The sequence below is a fragment of the Mobula birostris genome, chromosome 9 (assembly GCF_030028105.1).
Source record: "Mobula birostris isolate sMobBir1 chromosome 9, sMobBir1.hap1, whole genome shotgun sequence".
Classification (NCBI taxonomy): Eukaryota; Metazoa; Chordata; class Chondrichthyes; order Myliobatiformes; family Myliobatidae; genus Mobula; species Mobula birostris.
In genome coordinates this window covers 42,336,852-42,361,800 of record NC_092378.1, presented here as the reverse complement: position 1 = coordinate 42,361,800, position 24,949 = coordinate 42,336,852, and the positions used below count along the sequence as shown (strand labels likewise).

The window sequence follows — 24,949 nt, the reverse complement described above, 5'->3', positions numbered from 1 at the left end:
GGTGAAGTAGGTGAGGAGGAAGATAGGTGGGTCGGGGAGGGAGGAATGAAGTAAGAAACTGGGAGGTGATAGGTGGAAAAAGAAAAGGACTGTAGAAGGAGGGATCAGAAAGAAGAATGTTACTGTCTGTCCTAATGATGATTTGCATAATTCAGCAAGGCTGCTGGTTCCAACCCAGCCATGAAACAGAATGCTTTCACAACCAGTCAAGTTGAAGAACAGTTTCATTCTTCTTCGCTGAGTTGCTGACGCCACACTGGCAGGTGACAGGTAAGGTCAGGTGAAGAGGAAGGTGGTTAAGCAGGGGAGGAGAGAGGTGATAGGTGGAAGAGGTAAAAGGTTGAAGAAGGAATAATCCAACGGGAGAGGACAGTGGACCATTGACGAAAGGGATGGAGGAGGAGAACCAAAGAGAGATGATGGGTAGGTGAAGAGAAGGGGTGAGAGGGAAGCCAGGAAAATTGTAGTGGCAAAGAGGGGAGAGAAATTATTGGAAGTTAAAGAAATCAGTGTTCATACCATTAGGTTGGAGGCTACCCAGATGGAACATAAGGTGTTGCTCCTTCAGCTTGAGTTTGGCCTCATCATGGCAGTAGAGGAGGCCATGGACAGGCATTTCAAAATGAGGATGGGAAGTCAAATTGATATACATTATCACTGGGAGATCCTGCCTTTTAAGGCAGGCAAAGTGAAGGTGCTTGACCAAGTGGTTCCCCAACAAACAAGAGAGAACCTGCAGGAACTCAGCAGGCCAGGCAGCATCTAGGAAAAAAGTGCAGTCGACGTTTCGTGCTGAGACCCTTCGGCAGGACTGGAACTACTCCTCATCTTTTTCTCATCCAGTCCTGCTGGAGGGTTTCGGCCCGAAATGACGACTGTAGATTTTTCCATGAATGCTGCCCGGCCTGCTGAGTTCCTCCAGTATGTTGTGTGTGTTGCAAGTAAGTACCTTTGAATATTTTTCTCTGGCAGAGGTAGATAAGCTCCCCAATCTGTGTCGGGTCTTACGAATCCAGAGGAGGTTGCACTAGAATCAGAACAAATGGTAGATGTTTCCAACAGACTTACAGGTGAAGTGTCACCTCACCTCGAAAGACTGTTTGTGGCCCTGAATAGTGTTGAGGGAAGATGGTGTAGGGCCAGATGTAGCACTTGTCATGCCTGCTGAGATAATGTCACACCTGTCAGGAGAGAGATTAGTAGGGACAGAGAAATGAACAAGGGAGTCACAAAGAGTGTTCCCAATGCAAAGTGGAGAGGGGGGGTAGGGGGAGAGAAAAATGTGCTTCATGGTAGGAACCAACTGGAGGCAGTGGAGGTTATGAAGAATGATGTGCTGGGTAAGGAACCCAGGTGGTGTTGGGTAAGGACGAGGGGAACCCTATCCCTTTTATGATGGGTGTGGGATGGGTGGTGCTTTAAGCAGATTCATGTAAGCCTAAACTTATACTGAGAAAACTTCCACAGGGTGGTATGGTAGTGTAGGGGTTAGCACAATGCCTTACTGTAAGAGTGCCTGGGATCAATCCCCACCACTGCCTATGAGGAGTTTGTATGTTCTCCCTGTGACCGCATGGGTTTCCTCCGGGTGCTTTGGTTTCCTCCCAAAGACGTACACATTGGTAGATTAATTAGTCATTGTAAATTGTCCTGTCATTAGGCTAGGATTAAACTGGGGGATTGCTGGGCGTGTGGCTCAAAGGGCCGTAAGGCCTGCTCTGCGCTGTATGTCAAAACATAAATAATTAAATAAAAAGCAGATGTTCAAAACTGTTGCAAATAAAGGGCAATTTGTTTTGGACCCAAAAAGATCAGAATGCTTTCTAAGTAGAAGTGAGAGACAAGGGATAAGGAACGGAACAGGGTGCCCGCAGTAAAGCAAGGGGATCCCTGGATCCAAAATAAAAGCCAATCTTGCGAGAGTAAGGTAAATAAATCAGTTTTACATGCAATAAATTTGTAGCTCTCTTCCGGTTTGGAATTCTGCTAGGCTGATTGCTAATTTTGCATCTGAGACCTGTAGATATTTGTTAATTAAGACTATTAAAAGCTGAGGGGGAAAGGTCGCAGATCAATTGAGGTCACGTAAAATGATCGGGCAGGCATGAGACGCTAAATAATTTGTTCCTGTTCCTTTTCAGCTCGGAATTTAAAATCTTAGCTTTAGTGAGCAGATCATGTGGCATTTGCACATTGATGTCATTTGTGCTTTAGATGTGCCATTCCACTCCCACTGTTGCCAAACATAGAAATGCTTTCCTACATTCAGGTTTATATTAAATGATAGCAGAGATATCCCCTATAAAAATTAAAACCTATTGAATTTTTCATTGTTATTTTCTGATTTAAAAATCTGCTCATTTTTCTCCCAGGCAAGATTGTAAAGGAATCTGTACATTTCTATCTGTGAACATTATGTCATAATGCTTAAATGGTAGTTTAATATTCCTTTTACAAAGCTTAGAATGAAAATTGCTTTCTCCTGTTCGTGAAGGTCCCAACTTAGATGAACGCCCATAAGTTTAACCTTGCTACCTAGATAAGAAAAGTGATTGTTAAGATCCCCATGAGGCAGCTGTGGGTGTGGGATATGGAAAAGTTAAAAATGCAGTTTTGCAAATGTTACTTAATTGGCCTTATGGATCCTTACATTGACCTTGACTACATGTATAAGGTAAACAAACTTTTGTGTACACTGGGGCCATATGCGAGGTCACCATTTTCTGTGCTAAAGTTCACAATAATTTCTTTCCATTTCTTGTCTATCTTTCACTAGAGAATGTTACATGCAGAACTGCACTTTGGTTTTTCAGTTCTACTGCCAGGATATCTGAGGTGAGAATGGAGAAGGTAATCCAAAAATGGTCTGTGTGACCATTTTTGTACACAATACACCTCAAGCTATTTGACAACTTTAAAAGTTCAAAGTAAATTTATTATCAATGTACATACAAACTATGTCACCACATACAGCCCTGAGATTCATTTTCTTGAGGGCATTCACAGTAGGTACAAAGAACCACAATTAAGATCAGTGAAAAACCATACATAAAGATGGATAGAGAAATTCTGCATGCAAAAAGAAAAACAAAATATTAATAACTAAATAAATAAGTAACAAATAGTATTGGGAACATTAGTAGTAGAGACCTTGAAAGTGAGACTATAGATTTTGTTATCTGTTCAATGTTGGGATAAGAGAAGTGATGCACGCTGTTTCAGGAGTCTGTTGGCTGAGGGATAATAACTGCTCCTGAACCTGGTGGTGTGGGAACTAAGGCTCCTGTACGTCCTTCTTGATGGCAGTTGCAAGAAGAGGGCATTACCTTGGGATGGTGGGTGCTCTTGTTGATGGATGCCGCTTTCCTGCATTAGTTCTCTTTGATGTGCTAAAAGGTTGGGGGGGGGGCTTTTCCTATAACGAACTGGGCTGTATCTTCTACCTTTTGTAGACTTTTCCATTCAAGGGCATTGGTGTTTCCATATTGGGACATGAGGCAACCAGCTAGTATACTCTCCAATATGCATCTATAGAAGTTTGTCAAAGTTTTAGATGACCTGCCAATTCTTTGCAAACTTCTAAGAAAGTAGAGGTGCTGCTATGCCTTTTTTGTAATGGCACTTATGTGCTGGACCCAGGACTGATCCTCTGATATGATAACACCAAGGAATTACTGAACATCTCCGCCTCTGATCCCCTGAGGAAGATTGGCTCATGGATCTCTGGTTGCCTCCTCCTGTAGTCAATTATCAGCTCTGATTTTACTGATATTGAGAGAGAGTGTTTTGTTTTGTCACCATTCAACCAGATTTTCAACAGGCATGAGTTTGCTCTTTATTAGCACAGGTTACCTTTAGCTGGTGTGTGGGTACTCTGACATTGTGAACGGTCATGGACTGAAATTGGCCTCTCACGTGAATTCTCTCTGAGGCATGCACACATTTATCTTGTACATAAGGCAGAAGTTCTTTGTGCAACAAAATTTTAGCAAGTAATTTAATGCACAATTGAAATTCTATCCGCAGTGTGATCAATATGAATATATTTTGTGAAGCATTGTATTTCTTTGTTTAGTTACGTACAAATTCTCTGTAGGCTCTTTTCACATCTCCACAACCTCTGCAGTCTGTTGGCAGGAGGTATAGCCGCAGGTTAAGCTGCATAATATCATTCCTTCTGTCTTATTCCCTTGTCCCTAATGTGATAGACCATCCCATCATGGCACAGGGCTCCATCTGGTAGATTGGCTGAAGGATAACAGGATTCAGTTTCAGCAATGGCAGGTATTCTCTCAAGTGAGTAATGGTTACTTGACCTCGTCCAGTCATCTTATTCACTGACAAGCAGGCACTCAGCCAAATGTATATTTTAAATATATTTTAAAATATGCAAATATAAGTTATAAATAAATATATGATTTTGAAATGACTAAGGCTTCCAGAATAAGTTCATAAAGTTATTACAGCCAACAATGTGTGTGTGAAAGACATGAATCATTTTTGAACATTATCATGATAGAAATATATAAAAGTAAAGGCAAACTGATATGGTTAAAGGTATTCATGAGCTTGGATTTTATTAATAGCATCAAAATAATGTTTTTGAAGAACATCTCAACAGATTTATTGATTTATATCCATCTACAATCTCAAGATTGAGACAATGTAATGAAATACTTACAGCAGCATCACAGGCATATAGTATCATATAAGCAGCGCTCACAACAGAAACATATAATATACTTTTTCTAAAGAGAAGTGCACAAGTATAACAGCAAAAAAGTCCTCTTTAGTATAGAGAGATCATAATGTTGCTATAGAAGGCAATGATTACGTTTGGGCAGGTTGGTTCAAAAACCAAATGGTTGAAGGGAGGGAGATGTTCTTCAACCTGGTGATGTGAGACTTCAGGCTTCTGCATTTCCTGCCTGATGGTAGCTATGATAAGATGACTTGACCCAATAGTGGGGATCTTTGATGGATGCTGCCTTCCTGAGGTAGACCCTCGAATTGATGCAACTGATGATGGGGAGGAATGCGCCATAATGCAGTCGGCTGAATCCACTGCTCTCCACAGCTTCTTGCATTCCTGCACTGTTTCAGATTGTCATACCAAACCATGATGCAACCAATCAGGAGACTTTCAACAGCATATCTGTAGGGGTTCGTCAGAACATTTGTAATGGTCAATCAAAGTAGCATAAGGCAGATACTTAAAAATTGTTTCAGTAAGTGAAAACGTGCATATATGATTCTAAAGAAAAGAAATATTTAGACCTGGTACTGACCCAGTCATTTGATTGTATCTCTATTTATTTAAAATAGAGCTATCCTGTAAATGTGACAGTGGCCATTTTTAGTTTGCATTACTTGCTAATTTGAAAAGCCAGTTAGTGACTTGTGTGATGCTTATGCTTTCTATAGGAGACATGCATCAAATGATAATGTTCTCTGTGCAGCTCTTTGTTGCTAGAAAAGTCAAACCACGTTATCCTGAGAACACATCATTGGGCAGCCTGGGGCAGCTAGGCGCTCATAGTACTGAGGCTCCACAAAGGCTAATCCCTTTTCCACTTTGGGCACCACATTTCCTGCACTCAAATGATCTTCCAACCTTATTTGCAGGCTACCCTTGACTGCCAGCCATCCCATGCTTTCTAGTTCCCCACCTCACTGATCTTCTTTAATGAATTGTTGACCTTCCTTAACTCCTGCCACACCTTATCGAGATTCCGAACCCCCACTGCTCCCTGGCCAGGTGGCACAAGATATCAGTCTCCAGCTAGCTAAGCACCCCTTGGATGCAGATTTGACCCTGACAGGTTCTTTAATCAGTGGCCCTTTCTCAAAAACATCATGCCATCTGAAAAGTTTCTTCCCCAGATAGTTAATCTGATCAACCTTTCTAGTTAGTGCCCCAACCCCTTCATCTAATACCTTAGTTGCTGCATTGCACTTCAACCCACTTTTTATGTTGCTGTTTTCATTGTAAATACATGCTGCTTTTTATGTATTTATGCACATTTTATTCCCCTAACTATATTCCTATCTAATTCTTTATTCTTTATAATCATTGAATGTTATTTTTGCTGTATGTCAAGCCAACACATCACAGAAAATTCCTAATACATACAAGTCTATATGGCAAATAAAATTGATCCTTGATCTTTGATCCTTAAGCCAACTCTTTCCCACTCTCCATCGACCGCAAGACCAGGCATCAGCCCAACGGCTCTAGTGTCCTTCATGTGGAGGTCTTTTGCAGAAGGCAGATTATGCAGTGTTTACTGCTACACTAAAAGTACTTGGTCTGGACATGTCGGGGTAGTATACCTTCACCAGTAAAGGTAAACATTAGCCAGTGAAGTTTCTAATTGCTCCAGTGAATTGAGTATTAAGCATTGAGTGAGTCATAGAACATAGAACATAGAATAGTACAGCACATTACAGCCCCTTCGGCCCACAATGTTGTGCCGACCCTCAAACCCTGCCTCCCACATAACCTCCCACCTTAAATTCCTCCATATACCTGTCTAGTAATCTTTTAAATTTTACTACTGTATCTGCCTCCACCACTGACTCAGGCAGTGCATTCCACGCACCAACCACTCTCTGAGTAAAAAACCTTCCTCTAATATCCCCCTTGAACTTCCCACCCCTTACCTTAAAGCCATGACCTTTTGTATTGAGCAGTGGTGCCCTGAGGAAGAGGCGCTGGCTATTCACTCTATCTATTCCTCTTAATATCTTGTACACCTCTATCATGTCTCCTCTCATCCTCCTTCTCTCCAAAGAGTAAAGCCCTAGCTCCCTTAATCTCTGATCATAATCCATACTCCCTAAACCAGGCAGCATCCTGGTAAATCTCCTCTGTACCCTTTCCAATGCTTCCATATCCTTCCGATAGTGAGGCGACCAGAACTGGACACAGTACTCCAAGTGTGGCCTAACCAGAGTTTTATAGAGCTGCATCATTACATCGCAACTCTTAAACTCTATCCCTCAATTTATGAAAGCTAACACCCCATAAGCTTTCTTAACTACCCTATCTACCTGTGAGGCAACTTTCAGGGATCTGTGGACATGTACCCCCAGATCCCTCTGCTCCTCCACACTACCAAGTATCTTGGCACCTCCAATGTGGAGGCATAAAAGAGTCCAATGCTGCTTTTTAGATGCGTTGCCCATCCATACTCAATGCAAACAGAAGAAGTGGACAATTAGGAGGTGCTCAGGTTGACTGCTGCTGGAAGGCATTGACATTGGGCAGCAGCCTTTCAGTGCTGGTGGCTAGGAGAATAAAATTGAAGACGAGTAAAACATTCTCCAGATTGTATGCTACAACTTTGCAACACCTTTATTTTTATTCATTGCTGTGAATTCTCAACCAAATGGAGTTGCATAGCAACCTTCTATATGGGCTTTGGTTGCCAACTGCAGCAATGGAAAATGGCCTTATTTTACATGTAAACCAGAACTTCCACCTACCAGTTTGATTACTAATTATGAATCTTGATGAGGTCATTGTTTAGAAAAACAAAGCACAGAAAATGCCAGAATGCTCAGCAGGTCAGGCAGCATCTATAAAGAGAAAAACAAAAAAACCCACTTTTTTTAGATGGACAACTTATCATCAGATCTGAGTGTTGAATGTTTCCATCATTTTTGTTTTTGTTCTGTGTTTCTAGCACCTGCAATTTTTTCTCTGTTTCAATTGCATTTTCAGATTTAGAATGCTGTATTTGGTTTTTCATACAGATCCCTCAGATCAGCTATGCGTCAACTGCTCCTGAGCTGAGTGACAACAGCCGGTATGACTTCTTCTCCCGAGTGGTTCCTCCTGACTCATACCAAGTTCAAGCAATGGTGGATATTGTTACAGCCCTTGGATGGAATTATGTCTCCACTCTAGCCTCCGAGGGTAACTACGGAGAAAGCGGTGTGGAGGCATTTATGCAGATCTCAAGGGAAACGGGTAAGTGGCAAGTTATGAAAGCTTAATTACTTTCAGATTTTCTGAAAACAATTTAGAATAAGCAAAATTATTGGAAGATGTTGAAGTTGGATATCCTTTGAATGTTTGAGATTGGGTTCAGGATTTTCAGTTTATTAAAGCATTACATGTTTATCTGCAATAATTGTTTTCATTAAATATTTTAAAGAGAACAGAGGAGTCACACTATAAAATAGTGCATGCAAGTTGAAGCTGAGCAGTATTGTTGTTCGTAGCCGAGTCATGTCTAACAGACTCAAGTGAGCTCTGAACCCTTTTTCTGACTGGGGTGGAGATCACTTTATACAGCAGGGAGACATTGTTTAACATTGATCAGATTAAGTGTAATCTCCAGGATCACTTTTAATATCCAAGGAGGCTGAAGAAGAATTTTACCGAATCCTTTTTCTCTACTTAAGTGGCCTGGGAATTTTTTCTGTGCATCCCTGTTAGCAGATTGCATTGTCTGCAACCTGGGAAGCACATGTTATGATATCTATGACAATTCAGCTGTGTGGGGCTGGCCAGAAAGGTTGTAGGGACTTTGCCTGTCCATTTTCATATGGTTGGTGTGCTCCAAATGTATTCAATATATGTGCCCAATCTTCAGTGGATTGCAATAAAATAGATTCATTAACTATAATGGAAACTTCTGTAATCTCATTTATGATGCTTCAAATTGTGCAAGTATTATTTAAAATTGAAGAAGAGCCAAGGATTATAACTTCATAAAAGTTTTCTGTAGTATTGAAATTATATTAATGTTTTAATCAAACAGATTCTGGACTGAAAGAGAACTCTACTTGATTCATGCTATGAGGGCAATGTTGGATAATGTTTATCTTGACCGTGAACACAATGTGCACGGCAGAATCATAAGACGTGATTCTCTCTGCTGCAGTTCCTAATTCTGAAAAAAATTCAACTGAGGATGAATTGAAGATTTCAATGCCATCTCTCTTTGAAGCTAAAGATTAAGAAAAACTTGTCAAGCCTTGACACAGGAGCGGAAGGTGACAGTCCAGTTGTTAAGATGGGGGAGTGCTCTGGGTATTGCTGGGTCAATCCTCGTCAGCTAGTTTGAAAAGTCAGTAGTTCTGAGGATGTAGCATTGAAGCCAGTGGTCACAGTGTAGTGACCTAAAATATACAGTGCTTGGTGCACCTTGAGGACCTTCAGGATTTTCCAATTAGCAACATACATAGGTCTTACTAATCGTGTGGATTGTTTTACTCTTTTATGACTCAACAGAGTTTTAGAGAGGAATGAGGTTATTCAAGAAGCCGGGGTAAGGTGAAAAGGAAAGCTTTTTGGTAGGGAAGAAGAATGGAATTACTAAGTGTGTGAATGGCACCTTTGGAGCTGGTACACAATCATCCTGTGAGCGCGTTACCTTTTCAACACATGAGCATAAGAATTGCTAGGCAAACAAATCCCTACAGGTTCATCTTCCATAATCCAGATAGTCATAGTCATACTTTATTGATCCCAAGGGAAATTGGGTTTTATTACAGTTGCACCAACCAAGAACAGAGTATAAATACAGCAATATAAAACCATATAAAAAAAAATAGTATGTAAATTATGCCAGGAAATAAGTCCAGGACCAGCCTATTGGCTCAGGGTGTCTGACCCTCCAAGGGAGGAGTTGTAAAGTTTGATGGCCACAGGCAGGAATGACTTCCTATGATGCTCTGTGTTGCATCTCGGTGGAATGAGTCTCTGGCTAATGTACTCCTGTGCCCACCCAGTACATTACGTAGTGGATGGGAGACATTGTCCAAGATGGCATGCAACTTGGACAGCATCCTCTTTTCAGACACCACTGTCACCGTCAAGATAGAATAGTAATCATGGTATTGAATGATGAGCATAGACAAACTCTATAGTCAGTTTCCAAAAGACCTATGCATAAGACCAGCCTTGGGTGCCTATCAGCTGTTCCTTCAAGTATACTATGCTTACTATATCAGATCTCAAATGATTATAATTCAAAATGTTATATATAAAACTAAATCTGCTGAACTTGCATTTGAATGAGTCGATAAACAAACTCCTTTTATCCCAGAACACACACAGATTGCACACTTGCTTACTGAAAAATCGATCACTGCTGAAGTTGCCCTCCAAGAAACATGCTTGAGGACAAATTTGACTTAATATAATCAAAAATGTTGGATTTAGCAGGCAATAGTACTTTAGACTGAAAAGGGTACATTGATCAGCAGATGGGCTTTGTGATCTATCCTCACTAAACGTCATTTTGACAGATCCACGGGTTTAATTGTGTCTAGTTAGTTGAAGCCTGTCAAAGGTTAATGAATTAAAAATCTGTGGTGTAAATTCTTGTTTATTGGTCTTGCCTAAGCCACATTTTATTAAGTGCTGCTGAGAATCACTGATGGAATGCAAAATCCATTCAATCTGTTGTGTGTAATAACGTTGCTAACTGCGTACGTGAGTGCTGAGTTGTATGAATGACTTTAGGAGGAAGTAAAAACATTCAAACTTCTTAATTTTGTTTCCTGTAGCATATTTGTTCATACACCATTTACCCAGTTAGGAAATTAATCAACTGATTGAAAAAAGTATTCTTCTGAGCAGTTTTGATAGATCAGTTTATTACTTAATCGATCTCAAGACACTTATTCTGATCTCTAGGTTCCATGGCTGTGAAAAATACTAATCTATAAATGGAATTGAAAGTAATTCAGTCAGTAGCAAATTTTACAAGTACTAAGTTTTGTTTGTATAAGCTTGATATTAGAACATTATTTAAAGGAAGAGTAAGTTCACATGAGTATTTGTATAGAAGAACTCCAGGAAAGAAATGCCATTTGAATCCAGTTAGATCTCAGTAGCTGTTTACTGATGATTAAAACCGTTGAAACTATTTACACAGATAGACTTTGCTAAGCAAAAATAATTGTACTGTTATCGGGAGCCAAAACAATTGGTTGAGCGATGGCATTTTGCAGAGTAATAAAATATACTTCACAAAATGCTGGAAGAACTCAGCAGATCAGGCAGCATGTATGGAAGAGAGTAGATTGTCAACAATTCAGGCTGAGACCCATTGATTATCTACTCATTTTTATAGTTGCTGCCTGACCTGCTGAGTTCCTCCAGCATTTTGAGTGTGTTAATTTGGTTTTCCATACTTTCTTCTGTATTTGTCTTTTCCTCTGTAATGAGCATGGACATTAGGTAGACCTTAGGTCTGGAGAACAATTAGGGAGCCAAGTGGTTTTGGCAGGATATTAGTAGGTCATGAAGAATCACAGCTACTAATTTTATCCACCCTTAATAGTTAATTATGTTCACCATAATTTCATTTTGATGAAATAACTTAGAAGTGGAATTATGCACTGATTTCAACTGATCTCCTGAGGAATGCAAGTTGCAGAACACATCTCGAAATTGGAGCATTGTTAGCTATCAGGCTGACACCAGCTGAATACTCATGCATGGGAAAAGGGCAATTGGATAATCAAGTTATTTAATCCAGTTGACCAGAGTATTCTTTGTACTGCCAATCCATTTCACTCAAGTAACAAGTGAGGTAACAAACCACAAGACATTGATAGCAACAACTTACATTTATTTAGCACCTATTGATCATGTAAACTACTGACCTTTTGAATATTTCCAAGCGGCAGGCTTGCAAACATCTTGTCTGAGAACAACTGACAACATTCTTCCTCTCTAGATGCTGCCTGACCTGCTGGGCCAAAGAGTTGGGTTTTAAGGAGCCACTTTATGAAAAGCGACGAGGAGACAAAGGTTTTGGGGCATGGCCTGGCCATGAAGGTCTGCCACCACCAATTGTGAAGCCAAGAAAGAAAAAAATGGAAATCTCTCAATAACAACCAAGTAATCTTCAGAATATGGATCCTTTGATCCATAGCCATTGTTCTGATGAGTTGCATTCCCCTATTGACTAACCTAAGTCTTGACAAACAATAAACCATCATCATCCAAGAAATTGTCAATTCTTGGTTATTTATCAAAATTGTCCATTAGTTGTTGAACTTATAATTAGAACTTAATTTCAGAATTATGTTTATTATCACTGATCTATGTTGTGAAATGTGTGTTTTGCACAGCAGTACCACGTCATGTACAGTGCAATAGATAAAAAGTAGTAGTTGAATCCATTGGGAAAGGTGCAAAAGTGTCTGATTGGAGGGTTAAGAATTTTACAGATCTTGAGATTTGGAAGGTCAAGGAACATTAAGGCATTGGTGTCATAAAGAAAGACAGCATGAAAACAAGCCCTTCGGCTCAACTAGTCCATGCAGACCATGAGGTCCACCAAGCGAGTTCCATTTGTCTGAGTTTGGCCATTATCTCTCTAATCCCCTCCTAGCCATGTACCTTAAATGTCTTTTAAATTTTATTTTTGCTCCCAGCTCAACCACTTTTTCTGGAAGCTCATTCTATATGCACCACCCTCTGCATGAAGATGCTACCCCCTTGGGGACATTTTTTTAAATCTTTCACTTCTCACCTTAAACCTATCCCTGCTAGTCTTTAGTTTCTTTTCCTTGTGAAAAAGACTATGTGCACTCCTCATTGTCTTTACCCTCATTATTTTATACATCGTTCAGTTCACCATTCAGTCCGTTAAGCTTCAAGTCCTAGACTGCTCAACCTCTCCCTATAACTCAGACCCTCAAGCCCTGACAGCACCCTCTTAGATCTTCTCTGCAGTATATCCAGTTTAATGATATCTTTCCTGCAATGTTGTGACCAATTCGGTACACAGTACTCCAATTGTGGTCAAATGAAAATGTGCTGTGTTATCAGTTCTGAGCGTGGAACCATGAAGGAATTGGATCGTGGGAGGCTGGGTTGCATTGATTCCTAGAACATTGGAGAATCGGGGTGGTGCTTGGGCTCAGATGTAAAGCAAAGAAAAGATCTACCAATTCACGCCATTATTTCTAATTCTTTGGGTATGTTCTTAACTGTTCACAGCATTTCAATGGTCATCTTTAAAAAACTGAGTTCCTTGCTAGGTTAGTTCAAGTCAAGCAAGCTGCTATGGATTCACACTGTGTGAGGATAGAGGATTTCCTGTGTTCAAGGACATTAGCAAAATCTCATCACTATTTTATTATAATCCACTATTTTTATGGTCACCATTATTGATGTAAGCTTTCTATTCCATATTTATTTAATTAACTAAATTTACTTTGCCCAATTGCCATGATTTGAAAGTGTTGCTCTGGATAACTAGTCCAGTAATCTATTACACTACCATAATCCATAATCTTTGGATGTCTTTTGTTGCTTGCCTCCTCTCTGTAACATCAACAAAACTTTGCCATTAGCCTCTTTATTGCAATTAATTAATTGATGTGAAATTGCAGAATTGCTTCTCAAGACTGGTCATTGGAGTAGCCTGAAGCTATTAATTTATAGTTCTGATATGAGACTCAACCTTGGAGACCCGAAAAGGAATAAATGAAGCTGCAAAGTTTCAGACAAATAGATGGTGATTTGTTTCTACATATTTTTAAAATTAAGTATTGCCCAGAATGTGCCAGTCTTGTCATATACACTCCTGGTAGAGTCAGGATGGAGCCTTTTTCATGGTGTGAAATTTTTTGAATGCTCAGAATGGCAAATTAAATGGATAATTTTGTGAACGTCATTTTAGGACACTGGGTTAAAATGTTTATACATTTCACACTTCGCTGACATTATCTCAAGTACTTGTTCAAAATTTTTATTGATACATTTGTATTAAAATGCTCTTTGGCTGAAGGCCGAAGATGGCCTGTGCTTGTGTTACAGGCCAGTGTATGTGGGTTGGGTGCTGTTGGGATGGAGGAACAGAAAGTAGTGTGCATTTGTTGCTTTCTATGTTTTGTTTCATTGTTTTCTGTGTTGTTCTGCTGAACATGCTGTGTTGCCACCGGAATGTGTGGCGACATTTGCGGGCTGCCCCCAGCACATCCTTAGGTGTGTTGGTTGTTAATGCAAATGATGAATTTCAGAATTAGGATCACTGGCATATATTGTGAAATTTGTTGTTTTGCAGCAGTGCTACATTGCAATACATATATATATATATAAAATTGTATTAAATTAGTGGTGCAAAAGGAGAGAAAAAATGTACTGTTCATGGGTTCAATATCCATTCAGAAATCTGATAGCAGAGGGGAATTGTTGAGTGTGTGCCTTCAGGCTGTACATGTGATAAATCTATCTGAATCTGAATCTTAAAATGTGCTTATTATTGTTGAATGTTTTGTTGTCTTTCATTTATGTCCCCCTTTCTCATTTTTAGTTCATCTTGCCTTCTTCGCCTCTCTTCATTCCTCTTTACTTAATTTGGCTTCAATTCAACCAGTTCCCTTCTTCCTTGCTCTTATTGAATTGGTTCAGGTGGTTGGCTATTAAACCTGATGTTCTTTGGATTGCAATAGCTTTGTTAAACTTGGCTCTGTTACCCAGAGTTGTTTACAGCAATGTGGTGTAAATACAACGAGAGCAAAATGACAGGACACGGATTGCCAGAAAATAGAGCAAACTATCAACTTCTGAGCAACAGAATCATACTGTGCAGAATTATTTATTCAATGTTGGTTCTTTGATTGATCTATTCAACTTGTCCCAAATTTTGCTATCATCCCCAGAACTTCTCAATTTATTGTTTCAGAAAAGTGCAATTCTCTGTTGAAAGTTGCTGTTGAATCTTCCCTGTCCACAGGAATAGAATTCCTGATTTTTCTGGTGCACATTTGGTTTGGTAGCATTCTCTGATGAGTCATCTGATTGGAAATCTGATCAAGTTCTCTTGTGTGCTGAAGAATAAAAGATCAGTCAGAGCACCCAAGCAAAGCATGCACTTGTTAGCAAACACCGACATCTCAATCTGTTCTGCCAAAAAGGAAGTGTCCGGGGAACAACTTGTACTTGATACTCCAGATTTAGCAGGTGTGCATGTTTGATATGGCACTTTTATCTTGAATACTTGTGTAGTGTGATATTGCTGCAGGACAAGGGAAAACAATCCTTATTAATTAAAGATGGCTACAAGGGATTACATACAAAGATTCAGTGAGTTTTAAAATAAGCTGTTATTATGTTAAGTGTAGTGAACAAATGGAATTTAGTATCATTTTATTAATTTCTGTAATGTTCATATTGCCTAGAATCTAGGAAACCATCTTTAGGTACTTCATAAGGGTATAATCAAATAAGCACAGAGAATGAGCCAGAGGGGATATTAAGAGATATTGTGACGAGATGCTGATTTCCTGGATTATTTTTCCACTTGCAGCACAGATTGGATTGCTGGCGAGTAGGTAAAGATTGAGACTGTGCAATTTGCTTGGGTGGTCTGAGGGACCTCGATTGTTTGTCAAGTGAAAGGCTTTCCCTTAATTTGACAGAGCATTTTGTTCAATCAAGCTCTGTAGGCAACTGTTCCATGAATAAGTTAGGAATATCTTCACCCATCATGAGTTTAAATAATGATGTTATTGCTAGTGTTGTTCTGAGATTTGGCAGTAGCATTCACGGCCAAATCAATGAAGTCCTACAGTAATTTTAAGCTCCAGATCCAATAATGAGAAAGTCTTTCAAGTGAGCCATGACACCAAGACACAACAGAAATGCTTCCATTTACAAAAGGCTCGTGTCCCTGGAAAATGTGTCAACAAATGAGATTTTGTAAACTGGAATGGTTAGCTAACATGTATTTTGTTATAGTACATTCTGGGGATGAGGGAGGAATTGAATTGAATTAACTTTATTTCTTACATCCTTCACATACATGAGGAGTAAAAACCTTTATGTTATGTCTCCATCTAAATGTGCAATCTTAGTAATTTATAATAATTTATAAAAATAGAACAGTCAATGTAATATAGAGTACACTCAAATCAGCGTGAGTTCATCAGTCTGATAGCCTGGTGGAAGAAGCTGTCCCGGAGCCTGTTGGTCCTGGCTTTTATGCTGCGGTACTGTTTCCCAGATGGTAGCAGTTGGGACAGATTGTGGTTGGAATGACTTGCGTCCCCAATGATCCTATGGGCCATTTTCCACACCTGTCTTTGTAAATGTCCTGAATAATGGGAAGTTCACAACTACAGAATGGAGCATTGTGTGTTTTGCCAAAAAGTAAAAAGATTAGGATGACATGAGTTAATGATTCATCAATAGAATATTCATAAATTGAGGAGTTCCTGTAACTGCTCTCAGAGGTTTACATACAAGGTCCAGTGGTATTATGTGAGGATGGGAAATCTTTATTTCTTCATTAACATGTAAAGGTGATAGAACTGACTGCTTACTTCATTATAGATTGTTAGCCTTTGTTACGTGTCAAATGTATGCCTTGGTTCATAGCATATAACAGTTGCTACAATTCCAAAGTAACTTTTTGGACACAATCTGAGTTGGGGAATTCTGTGGTCCTGAAATAGTCTGTGCAGATACCTTCCACTTGAGATCATAAGTAAGTCAAAAAAAATCTCTTTTGAAGGGGAGTAGTGGTGGAAAGACATGGGCATTTAGGTTTAAGACTTGGATGGCTATTTATATAACTGCTAGTGGAGAAATGAAGGGTGTGAGGAAGCTGGAGGCATGGATTTATTGTAGGGTAGAAGGCAGGTGCATGGCTATGGTGCATCTAGAACAAGGACGTGGTATGAGAATTTTGAACTTTGGTATTAGTGCTCCAGGAGCCAAACTGGATTAGCAAGCACAGTGGTACCAATTTCATACAGCCAGCTGATTTATGAAGTCCAGCTGAAGGATGGATAGGCAGGAGAGAAGGGGAATAAGTGAATCCGATAACAACAAAGAAGTAGAGATGACCCCCTTCTCAGAGATGAAGATAGAATCTATGTTTGTTGCAGCATTTTTAATAAACCTTTTGCAAATGTTTGATGTAGTAAGTGGAGATCTAATCAAAATTTTGTCCCAAATTAAAAGAAAAGGAACTCCAGTCTGTAATGGAGAGAGGATCAGAGTTATAAAATGTAACATTGAACACAGCACAGGATGGGCGCTTCAGCCCACAATGTTGTGCCAGACTTTTAACCTACTCCAAGATCAATTTATCCCTTCCCTCCTACTGAATGGCTGAATGGTACCAGCCAGATGAATCACCTTTTACCTTGCTCAAGGTTCTCCAGTAGGTCTATTACCTACGTCCAGGGTATTTTGTCCCTGCTCCTGCTCCTCCTTGAGCTGATTCCATAACAGCACAATACACTAGTACAGTATGTTGCACAATGCTGATCCACTGCAGCGGCTTCCAGATTACTGCAGCCGCCTATTCTTAAACACAGTCAATTATGTTGGGTGGGGTGTCAGCCACACAGAAAATCTGTGGAAGATCTGCACCATTGTCATTGTAGTGCATCATCGTCCACCATTCCCATCTTCAAAAGGTGGTGCCACTAGAAGGCAGCATCCATTATTAAGGACCCTCACCCTCTGGGACTTGCCCTCTTCTTATTACTACCATCAGGGAGTGGGTACAGGAACCTGAAGACCCACCCTCAGCAAGTTAGAGCTTCTTGCCCTCCGTCAGCAGATTTCTGAACAGTCCATGAACACGATCACTCTATCCCTCTTTTGTACTATTTATTTATTTTTAATTGCAACTTATTGCGGCTTGCGCTGTACCACTGCCGCAAAAGCTACACATCTCACAATGTAGATTAGTGATAATAAACCTGATTCTGATTCTTATAATTGTACTTTGAGACTGAATCTGTTCATTGTGTCTCAGTTTGCTTTGAGAAATATATTTGGTTTGTTCCAGTCAGGTAAGTACATTGATCTTTTTAGATACTAAGAAGCAGGCAATAAATGCCATGTTGGTCTTTGTCCCAGATTTCCTCCTTTTTTTTTAATGGGATTAATCATTTTGAGTTGCCCAAGTTTAAAATTTCCTTGCCAATATGCAGAGCAGGATTGCTCGTTAATAATGCTACAACTATCAGTTATCATTAATGCAAGAGATTCTACAGATGCTGGACATCCACAGTAACAAGCACAAAATGCTGGAGGAACTCAGTAGGTCAGGCAGCATCTATGAAGAGGAATAAAGAGACGATGTTTTTGGGCTGAGACCCGTCATCAGGATAATGTCCTATTGAAGGTTCTCAGTCCAAAACGTCGACTCCTTTTTCCTCTCACTAGGTACTGCCTGACCTGCTGAGTTCCTCCAGTATTTTGTGTGTGTCACTCTACATATGTAAGTTACCCGTTTCAATAAACTGAGTTAGGAACTGAGATTTGTCAGATCCCACCCCACCAATGAGCTGGTTTTCTTGGAGAGAGACCAAGTTGTAATCAATGTTTTTTTTCTGTTTTCGTCTCTGCAGTCTGTCCTCTGGTCCTGCTTGCTCATTGAATACCAAATGCTTATCTTATAGTTGAAGACTGCCATTTAATTTGCCACCAGCATTATACTGGCCACTTTCAATAGTCACCTCCTGCCTTATCTGTGAGGGAGACTGTGGCTCCACATTGGCCTTATCAGCCACTCTAAAACCCATCGAATCAGAATGCAAGCAAATCATTTTTGACCCTGAGGGACTGCCTAATAAATTAAAGATGGATGGCAGGAAGTCCAGAAAGTCTTATCTTTATTAGCTCCCTCTGTAAGGACTGACTTTGTTCGGTAAGAGGTCATTTCAGCTTACTTCATTGCAATTACTAGATTAAGAACATCTTTTTCTTGCTGCCATTAATTTGTATGAAGTTCAGATATTTTCTGCAGGTTCCTATCATTTAGTCAGAAGCAAGTGTGACAGATGGCACTTTTGCACGAACCTTTTATTAATCTTCATGCCTGATAAATGAATTGGATTGCTCACAATTTACTAGTAAATTAGCACATTAGCGCACAGATGCATTGTTCTACTGTCTTTCTGAGACTGTATTGATATTGTTCTAGGCACCTGTCATTAAATATTACACCAGACTGTGCCTTGATGAGAAAATTACACTGTGCAAGGACATAAATTACAAAACCTAATTGCAATAACAATTGTCATGTGCACAGCATAATTGCTGTGCTTATTGTGATGTGGTTTCAAGAGAGAGACACCTTGAATATTTCTGCAGAGCTATGGTGAAATCTGATTTAAAGAAGATCTTAGATGCCAGATTTAATTTGCACAATAATTAATCATTCATGTTGGATTCTTTGATAAATTTAATGTTTTTGTTTCCACTGCACATCGTGATTCAGTTCAGATATCAGGTGTCTGTTCTTTATGTCGGGCCTTCACCATGGGAACTGATCCTAATTCTAGTGATTGGCATCAAGAGCAACATGGATATTTCTCTTCAAGAAGTTCGATAGATGCTGTCTTTGCTACATGTAAACTCTGGCATGGACTAAATAGACAATGATCAGAGTTGGTTGCTTTCCCTAGACCAGTGTATGATCCTGCCATTAGCTTTGGTTGCTGTACTGTTATAAGACTATGTGGGCTAAATTGATTAGCATTTGGAAATGGGTGCTGAGGTTGTGATAAGCAACTGACTTGCTTCCATTTGAGAACATGCAGACTGGGATTCAAAGTTCAAAGTCCAAAGGTGTATAAGATGATGGGAGGCTTTGATCTCCTGGATAGTCAGAGGCTTTTTCCCAGAGCTGAAATGGCTAACACGAGAGGGCACAGTTTTAAGGTGCTTGGAAGTAGGTACAGGGGAGATGTCAAGGGTAAGTTTTTTTACGCAGAGAGTGATGAATGCATGGAATGGGCTGCTGGCAACAGTAGCGGAGGCAGATACGATAGGGTCTTTTAAGAGACTCCCGGATAGGTACATGGAGCTTAGAAAAATAGAGGGCTATGGGTAACCCTAGGTAATTTCTAAAGTAAGTACATGTTTGGCACAGCATTGTGGGCTGACGGGCCTGTATTGTGCTGCAGGTTTTCTATATTTCTATGTCACCATGTGCTACAGAGATTAATTTTCATTCTGACATTCAGTAGAACAAAGAAATGCAATAGAATCAATGTAACACTGCACACAAGCAAAGACTGACAAACAACCAATGTGCAAAAGAAGACAAACTGTGCAAGTCAAATAAATAAATAGTACTGAGAACATGAGCTGTAGAGTTTGTGAAAGTGAGGCTATAGGTTGTGGAATCAGGTCAGGTGAGTGAAGGTATCAATGCTGGTTCAGGAGCCTGACAGTTAAAGGGTCATAACAAAAGGAGTTTTGTTGCCCAAAGGGGGAATTTCAAGTACACTTTAATCAATAGTTCCATTTGGTTTTGACAGGTGGGGATATCCTCTTCTTTCTTCTCCATTTTTTTTCCCCGCCCCACCTAGCAGGCAACAACAAATCTTGATTTTCAATCTGATTTGGACTCCTCCAGGACTGGCCAGACAGTGGAATTGGACCGCTCCAGGGTTTAGTTATGACGGCACAGCTTTCATTACACATATTGTCTTTATGTGTGTGTGGATTGTGCACATCATAAGTTTGGCCAAGGGCCAAGTAAGAAGAGTATGGTGCTGGTCTCCCAGTAACCAATCCCCTGGTGTGGTTCAAAACAGGAATAACATTTGGGAGGCATGTAAGGCTGGAATAGGATGGACTGCTTCCCGATTTCTGGTCCGTTCTGAGCAGAAGTAGAGTCAATGGAATTGTGGTACATGTGTGAAATCACAAAGCAATGGGTACAGTCCGTGGTGCTGTGGACAACTGGGAAGCTTGCAATCCAGGTGAAAGAACACACCCTCTGCCTTCCTGGAGTAGTGTGTCTGTGATCACCTAAGCACAGTTGTGCACTCCAAACTGTGGAAACAGGTGGTTTGGACCAAGAATGCATTGCCAAGAGCAGGAGTGGAGGCAAATTTACAATTGTTGTGTTCAACTAGGAGCTGCACGAGTAGCTGGAAAGGGAAAAATATTTTGGGGAGAGAATAAAGGAGCTGACTTACAGTACATAGAACAGTCACAGACTGGATGGGCTGGATGACCACCTTTCATGACCTAATCATTCTGTAGTATATTGCAAATATCCCTTCTTCCAAGCAGTGAGGTTCCACGGGAAAATACCGGATCTCCCAGTTGCCACCTATGTCAACATGATTTCCCATTCCCTTTATGCCATGTCTGTCCATGGCCTCCTCTACTGCAGAGACGAGGTTAACTTCAGGTTGGAGGAGCAATGCCTCATATTCAGTCCAGGTAGCTTCTAACCCGATGACATGAACATCAATTCCTCCAACTTCTGGTAATTCCTTCCCCCTCTCTTTTTGTACTCTCCATTCTGATTACCCTCTCATCCCTTCTGTTCTGGTTCTCCTCCTCATTCCCTTCATCCTGCGGTCCACTATCATCTCCCATCTACTTCCTGCTTCTTTCTCAGCCCTTTACCTCTTCCACCTATCCACTCCCAGTTTCTTACTTCATCGCACTCCCACACCTACTCACCCACTTTCCCCTTACCTGGTCTCACCTATCATCTGCCAAATTATACTTCTTCCCCTACCCCCACCTTATTCTGGCTTCTTTCCCCTTCCTTTCAGTCCTGATTAAGGGTCATGGCATGAAACGTTGATGGTATTCATCTCCTTAGATGCTACCTGACTTGCTGAGTTCTTCCAGCATTTTGTGTGTGTTCCCCACTCTGATAGTCCCAGGCACTGTTTCAACAGTTCTGTGCTGGTCCAAACATTGTAAGCTGCTCTGTCACCGTCATCATAATGTTAGACTGGGTACATTTGCAGAAGATGGCATGGTTTTCTGTTTCATGCCGAGCTTCTTGAAATATTAGCTAGCAGTGCACAGTAGAAACTTGAAGCCTGGCTAATAAGCCCTGAGTGATATTTCTACAAAGCCGGTTCTATATACAGTGATTTCCTACAAAAGAGAGTCCAACCATTTCCCTTTGACACTAACAGCCTTTCAACTGCTAAGATGAACTCAGAACCTTGTCTCCATGCCATTACAAATCCCATCACTTTCCACCTCCATAACATTACCATACTCCATCTCCTTCGGTAAATCCGCTGCTGAAAATCTCATCCATATCTTAGTTATATCCCACAAGTGTTTCAAGTTGTCCTAAGTTTTTTCTACTCTTAGTCAACTTGAGGTCATCCAAAACTCTGGTGCTCTTGTCCCAATCCACAACTTCCTTTTCAACTACCACACAGCTGTTCACTAGCTGCTGTTGAAGCTACAACTCGTAATTATTAGCAGCCAAGGCCCTCCTAAATAAACATCTCAGCTTCTCTGGCTTATAACCACGGGGAAGCAGTAAAACTGGACTTTCAAAAGGGAATTGGAAGAGTAATTTGCAGGATTTTGGGGAAAGAGCAGGGCAATGGGAACCAGTATGGACTAGAATGTTAGAATGACCTCCATCTGTGTTGTAAGGATTTATTAATTCCACAGTTCCCTCTTTAGGAAGCTCCTTAAAACTTGCTACATTTTCCCAGATATAAGACATTAAGATGTTGGGGCAGAAACAGGCCATTCAGCCCATCAAGTCTCTGCTATTCGATCATGGTTGACTTATTTTCCCTCCCATTTCCATAATCTTGCCTTCTCCCTGTAACGTTTGACAGTGACTTAGCCTTCACAGCTGTCTGTGGCAATGAGTTCCACAAATTCACCACACTCTGGAAAAGAAATTCTTCTTCATCTCTGTTCTAGTCTGAGGCGGTGCCCTTTGGTCCTAGACTCTCCCACTATAGGAAACATCCTCTCCACATCCACTCTATCTAGATCTTACATTATTAGGTAAGTTTTGATGAGATCATTCTCCCCACCCCGCCTTTCTTCTAAACTCAGGGTGTCTCATCACCGCTAGAAATAAGGCGCACTATACGTGCATATTGTTTCTGTTCTAGGGTCAATGTTATTTGCAGGAGTTGGGGTTGGGTTGGGCTGGTGGTGGGGGGGGAGTGGATTTCACTGTAAGCTGAAATGTAACTGAAGTAGGCAGTTAAATATCATGCTGCCAGAACAGGTCAGAGGCTTGGTATCCCATGGTGAGATGCTCTTGACTCCCCAAAGCTTTTACAGCATTTAAAAGATGCACATTTCGGAGTGTGAAATAATTTTTTGGTGTTCTGTAAGTGTCATCACTTTGGAGATGCATTTCCATCTCACCAATGCAGCTTGCTTGATTGACAACATTACAGGTGTTCATTCTTCGTGCCAATTAGAATTGAATTTATTTAAATCTTACATCCATCCCACAACATGAGGGAGTAAAAATCTTGGCGTTATGACTCTGTCACAATGTACAGACAAGTGAATTTATAAGTCTAATGGCTTGTAGAAAGAAGCTATCCTGTAGTCTGTTGGTCCTGGCTTTAATGCCATGGTACCATTTGCCAGAGGGAAGTAACTGAACCAGTTTATGGTTGGGTGGGGGGTGACTGGTGTCCCCGATGATCTTCTTTACACACCTGCTGCTGTAAGTGTCCTCAATGGAGGGTTGTTCACATCCACAGATGTGCTGGGCCGTCTGTACCACTCTCTGCAGTGCCCAACGACCAAAGTTGGTGCAGTTCCCATACCAGGTGGTGATAAAGCCAGTCAGGATGCTCTCAATGGTGCCCCTGTAGAAGGTCTTAAGGATTTGGGGGCTCATTCCGATCTTCTTCATTTGTCTGAGATGGAAGAGACACTGTTGTGCTTTTTTTTTTGCCATACAGCCGGTGTGTACAATCCAGGTGAGATCTTCGGTGATGTGTATACTGAGGAACTTGAAACTACTCACCCTCTCAACTGCGGACCCGTTGATATTGATTGGGCCGAGCCTGTCTCCGTTCCTCCTGTAACCCACAATCAGCTCTTTCGTTTTTTGGACATTGCAGGAGAGGTTGTTATCTTGGCACCACTGTGTCAGGGTGTTAACCTCTCCTTTGTAGGTTGTCTCATCACCGTTAGAAATAAAGCCGATCAAAGTCATGTCATCTGCAAATGCAACCACAGCGATATTATAAATAAGATACATTACTGTGATATATTAAGTATTTTGATGGTAAAAAGTGTTCAAATATTAATTGAGTTTCTTTAGTAAGTCAAAAGTGCATTCAATTACCAAATAATTTCGATGTCATTAATTTTCTTGATTATAAATAACAGCTATTGTACATCAAGGTCACAACTGTATTTGAGCTATTCCCTGGAGAATAAACAGAAGCTGGGAATGTATTATGGTGCCAACATCCTGCAGTATCATTATTTACATAATTTATATAAAATATTCTTCTAATAAACTTCCCTTAAGGATATTTGCTGTTCATATCTCACACATAATAACAAGTTTCCTAAGGAGACAGTGTGTGATAAGGACAAGCATGATTTGCGGTGTAGGATTAATAAGGGATTTCACTGCAGAATCTATGTAAAAGTTGGCCCATGTCTTTAATATCACTAAGGACTTTAAAACTTCTGTGTTGTGGAGAGACCAATCTATTTTATTGCTGATAGTCACGAAAAGGAATTTGTTGTCTTTTTCTACTCTTGCCTGTAGACGTCGTAAAACACACAATTTTCAAAACTCTTAACCACCGATTGAAATTGTTTCACCTGGGCCAATAGAAATGGACAATAAAATTATCATTGACAGTGACATCATGCCCCACAATAGATTAAGGAAAAATATGGCACATTTTGACGTCAACTGTAAGAAGCTTTCCAAGAGTTTTGGGATATGTCCAAGATCAGAAAATCAAGCAATACTGGCTTTGCCTTTTACTCATTTTGAATAAAGTCTTTGTATCCCAGTAAAGTGTACAGAATGCAAAAACCCATCTTCTTTCTGCTTGTCTGTTTATATGTCTGTGTATCTATTGATATACTCATCTATTTAAAGGTCTGTCAGTCTATTTATATGTTTGTCTGTCTGTCTATTTATGTATCTGCCTGCCTTTGTTTCCATCTTGATTGCACTGTCAGTGATTTCCCATGACAGTGCTGTTATTTTGAACACTG

The 24,949-nt window shown here is 40.3% G+C and overlaps 1 protein-coding gene across 1 annotated transcript in view; it reads left to right on the top strand.

Moving 5' to 3' along the window:
* The window catches only part of LOC140203291 (metabotropic glutamate receptor 8-like), a 407,290-nt gene that overhangs the window by 160,572 nt on the left and 221,769 nt on the right, over positions 1 to 24,949 (top strand). Inside the window, exon 2 of the mRNA XM_072269304.1 lies at positions 7,759 to 7,975. Within this exon, the coding sequence (XP_072125405.1) occupies positions 7,759 to 7,975 (217 nt within the window). The remainder of the gene's footprint in view (positions 1 to 7,758; positions 7,976 to 24,949) is intronic.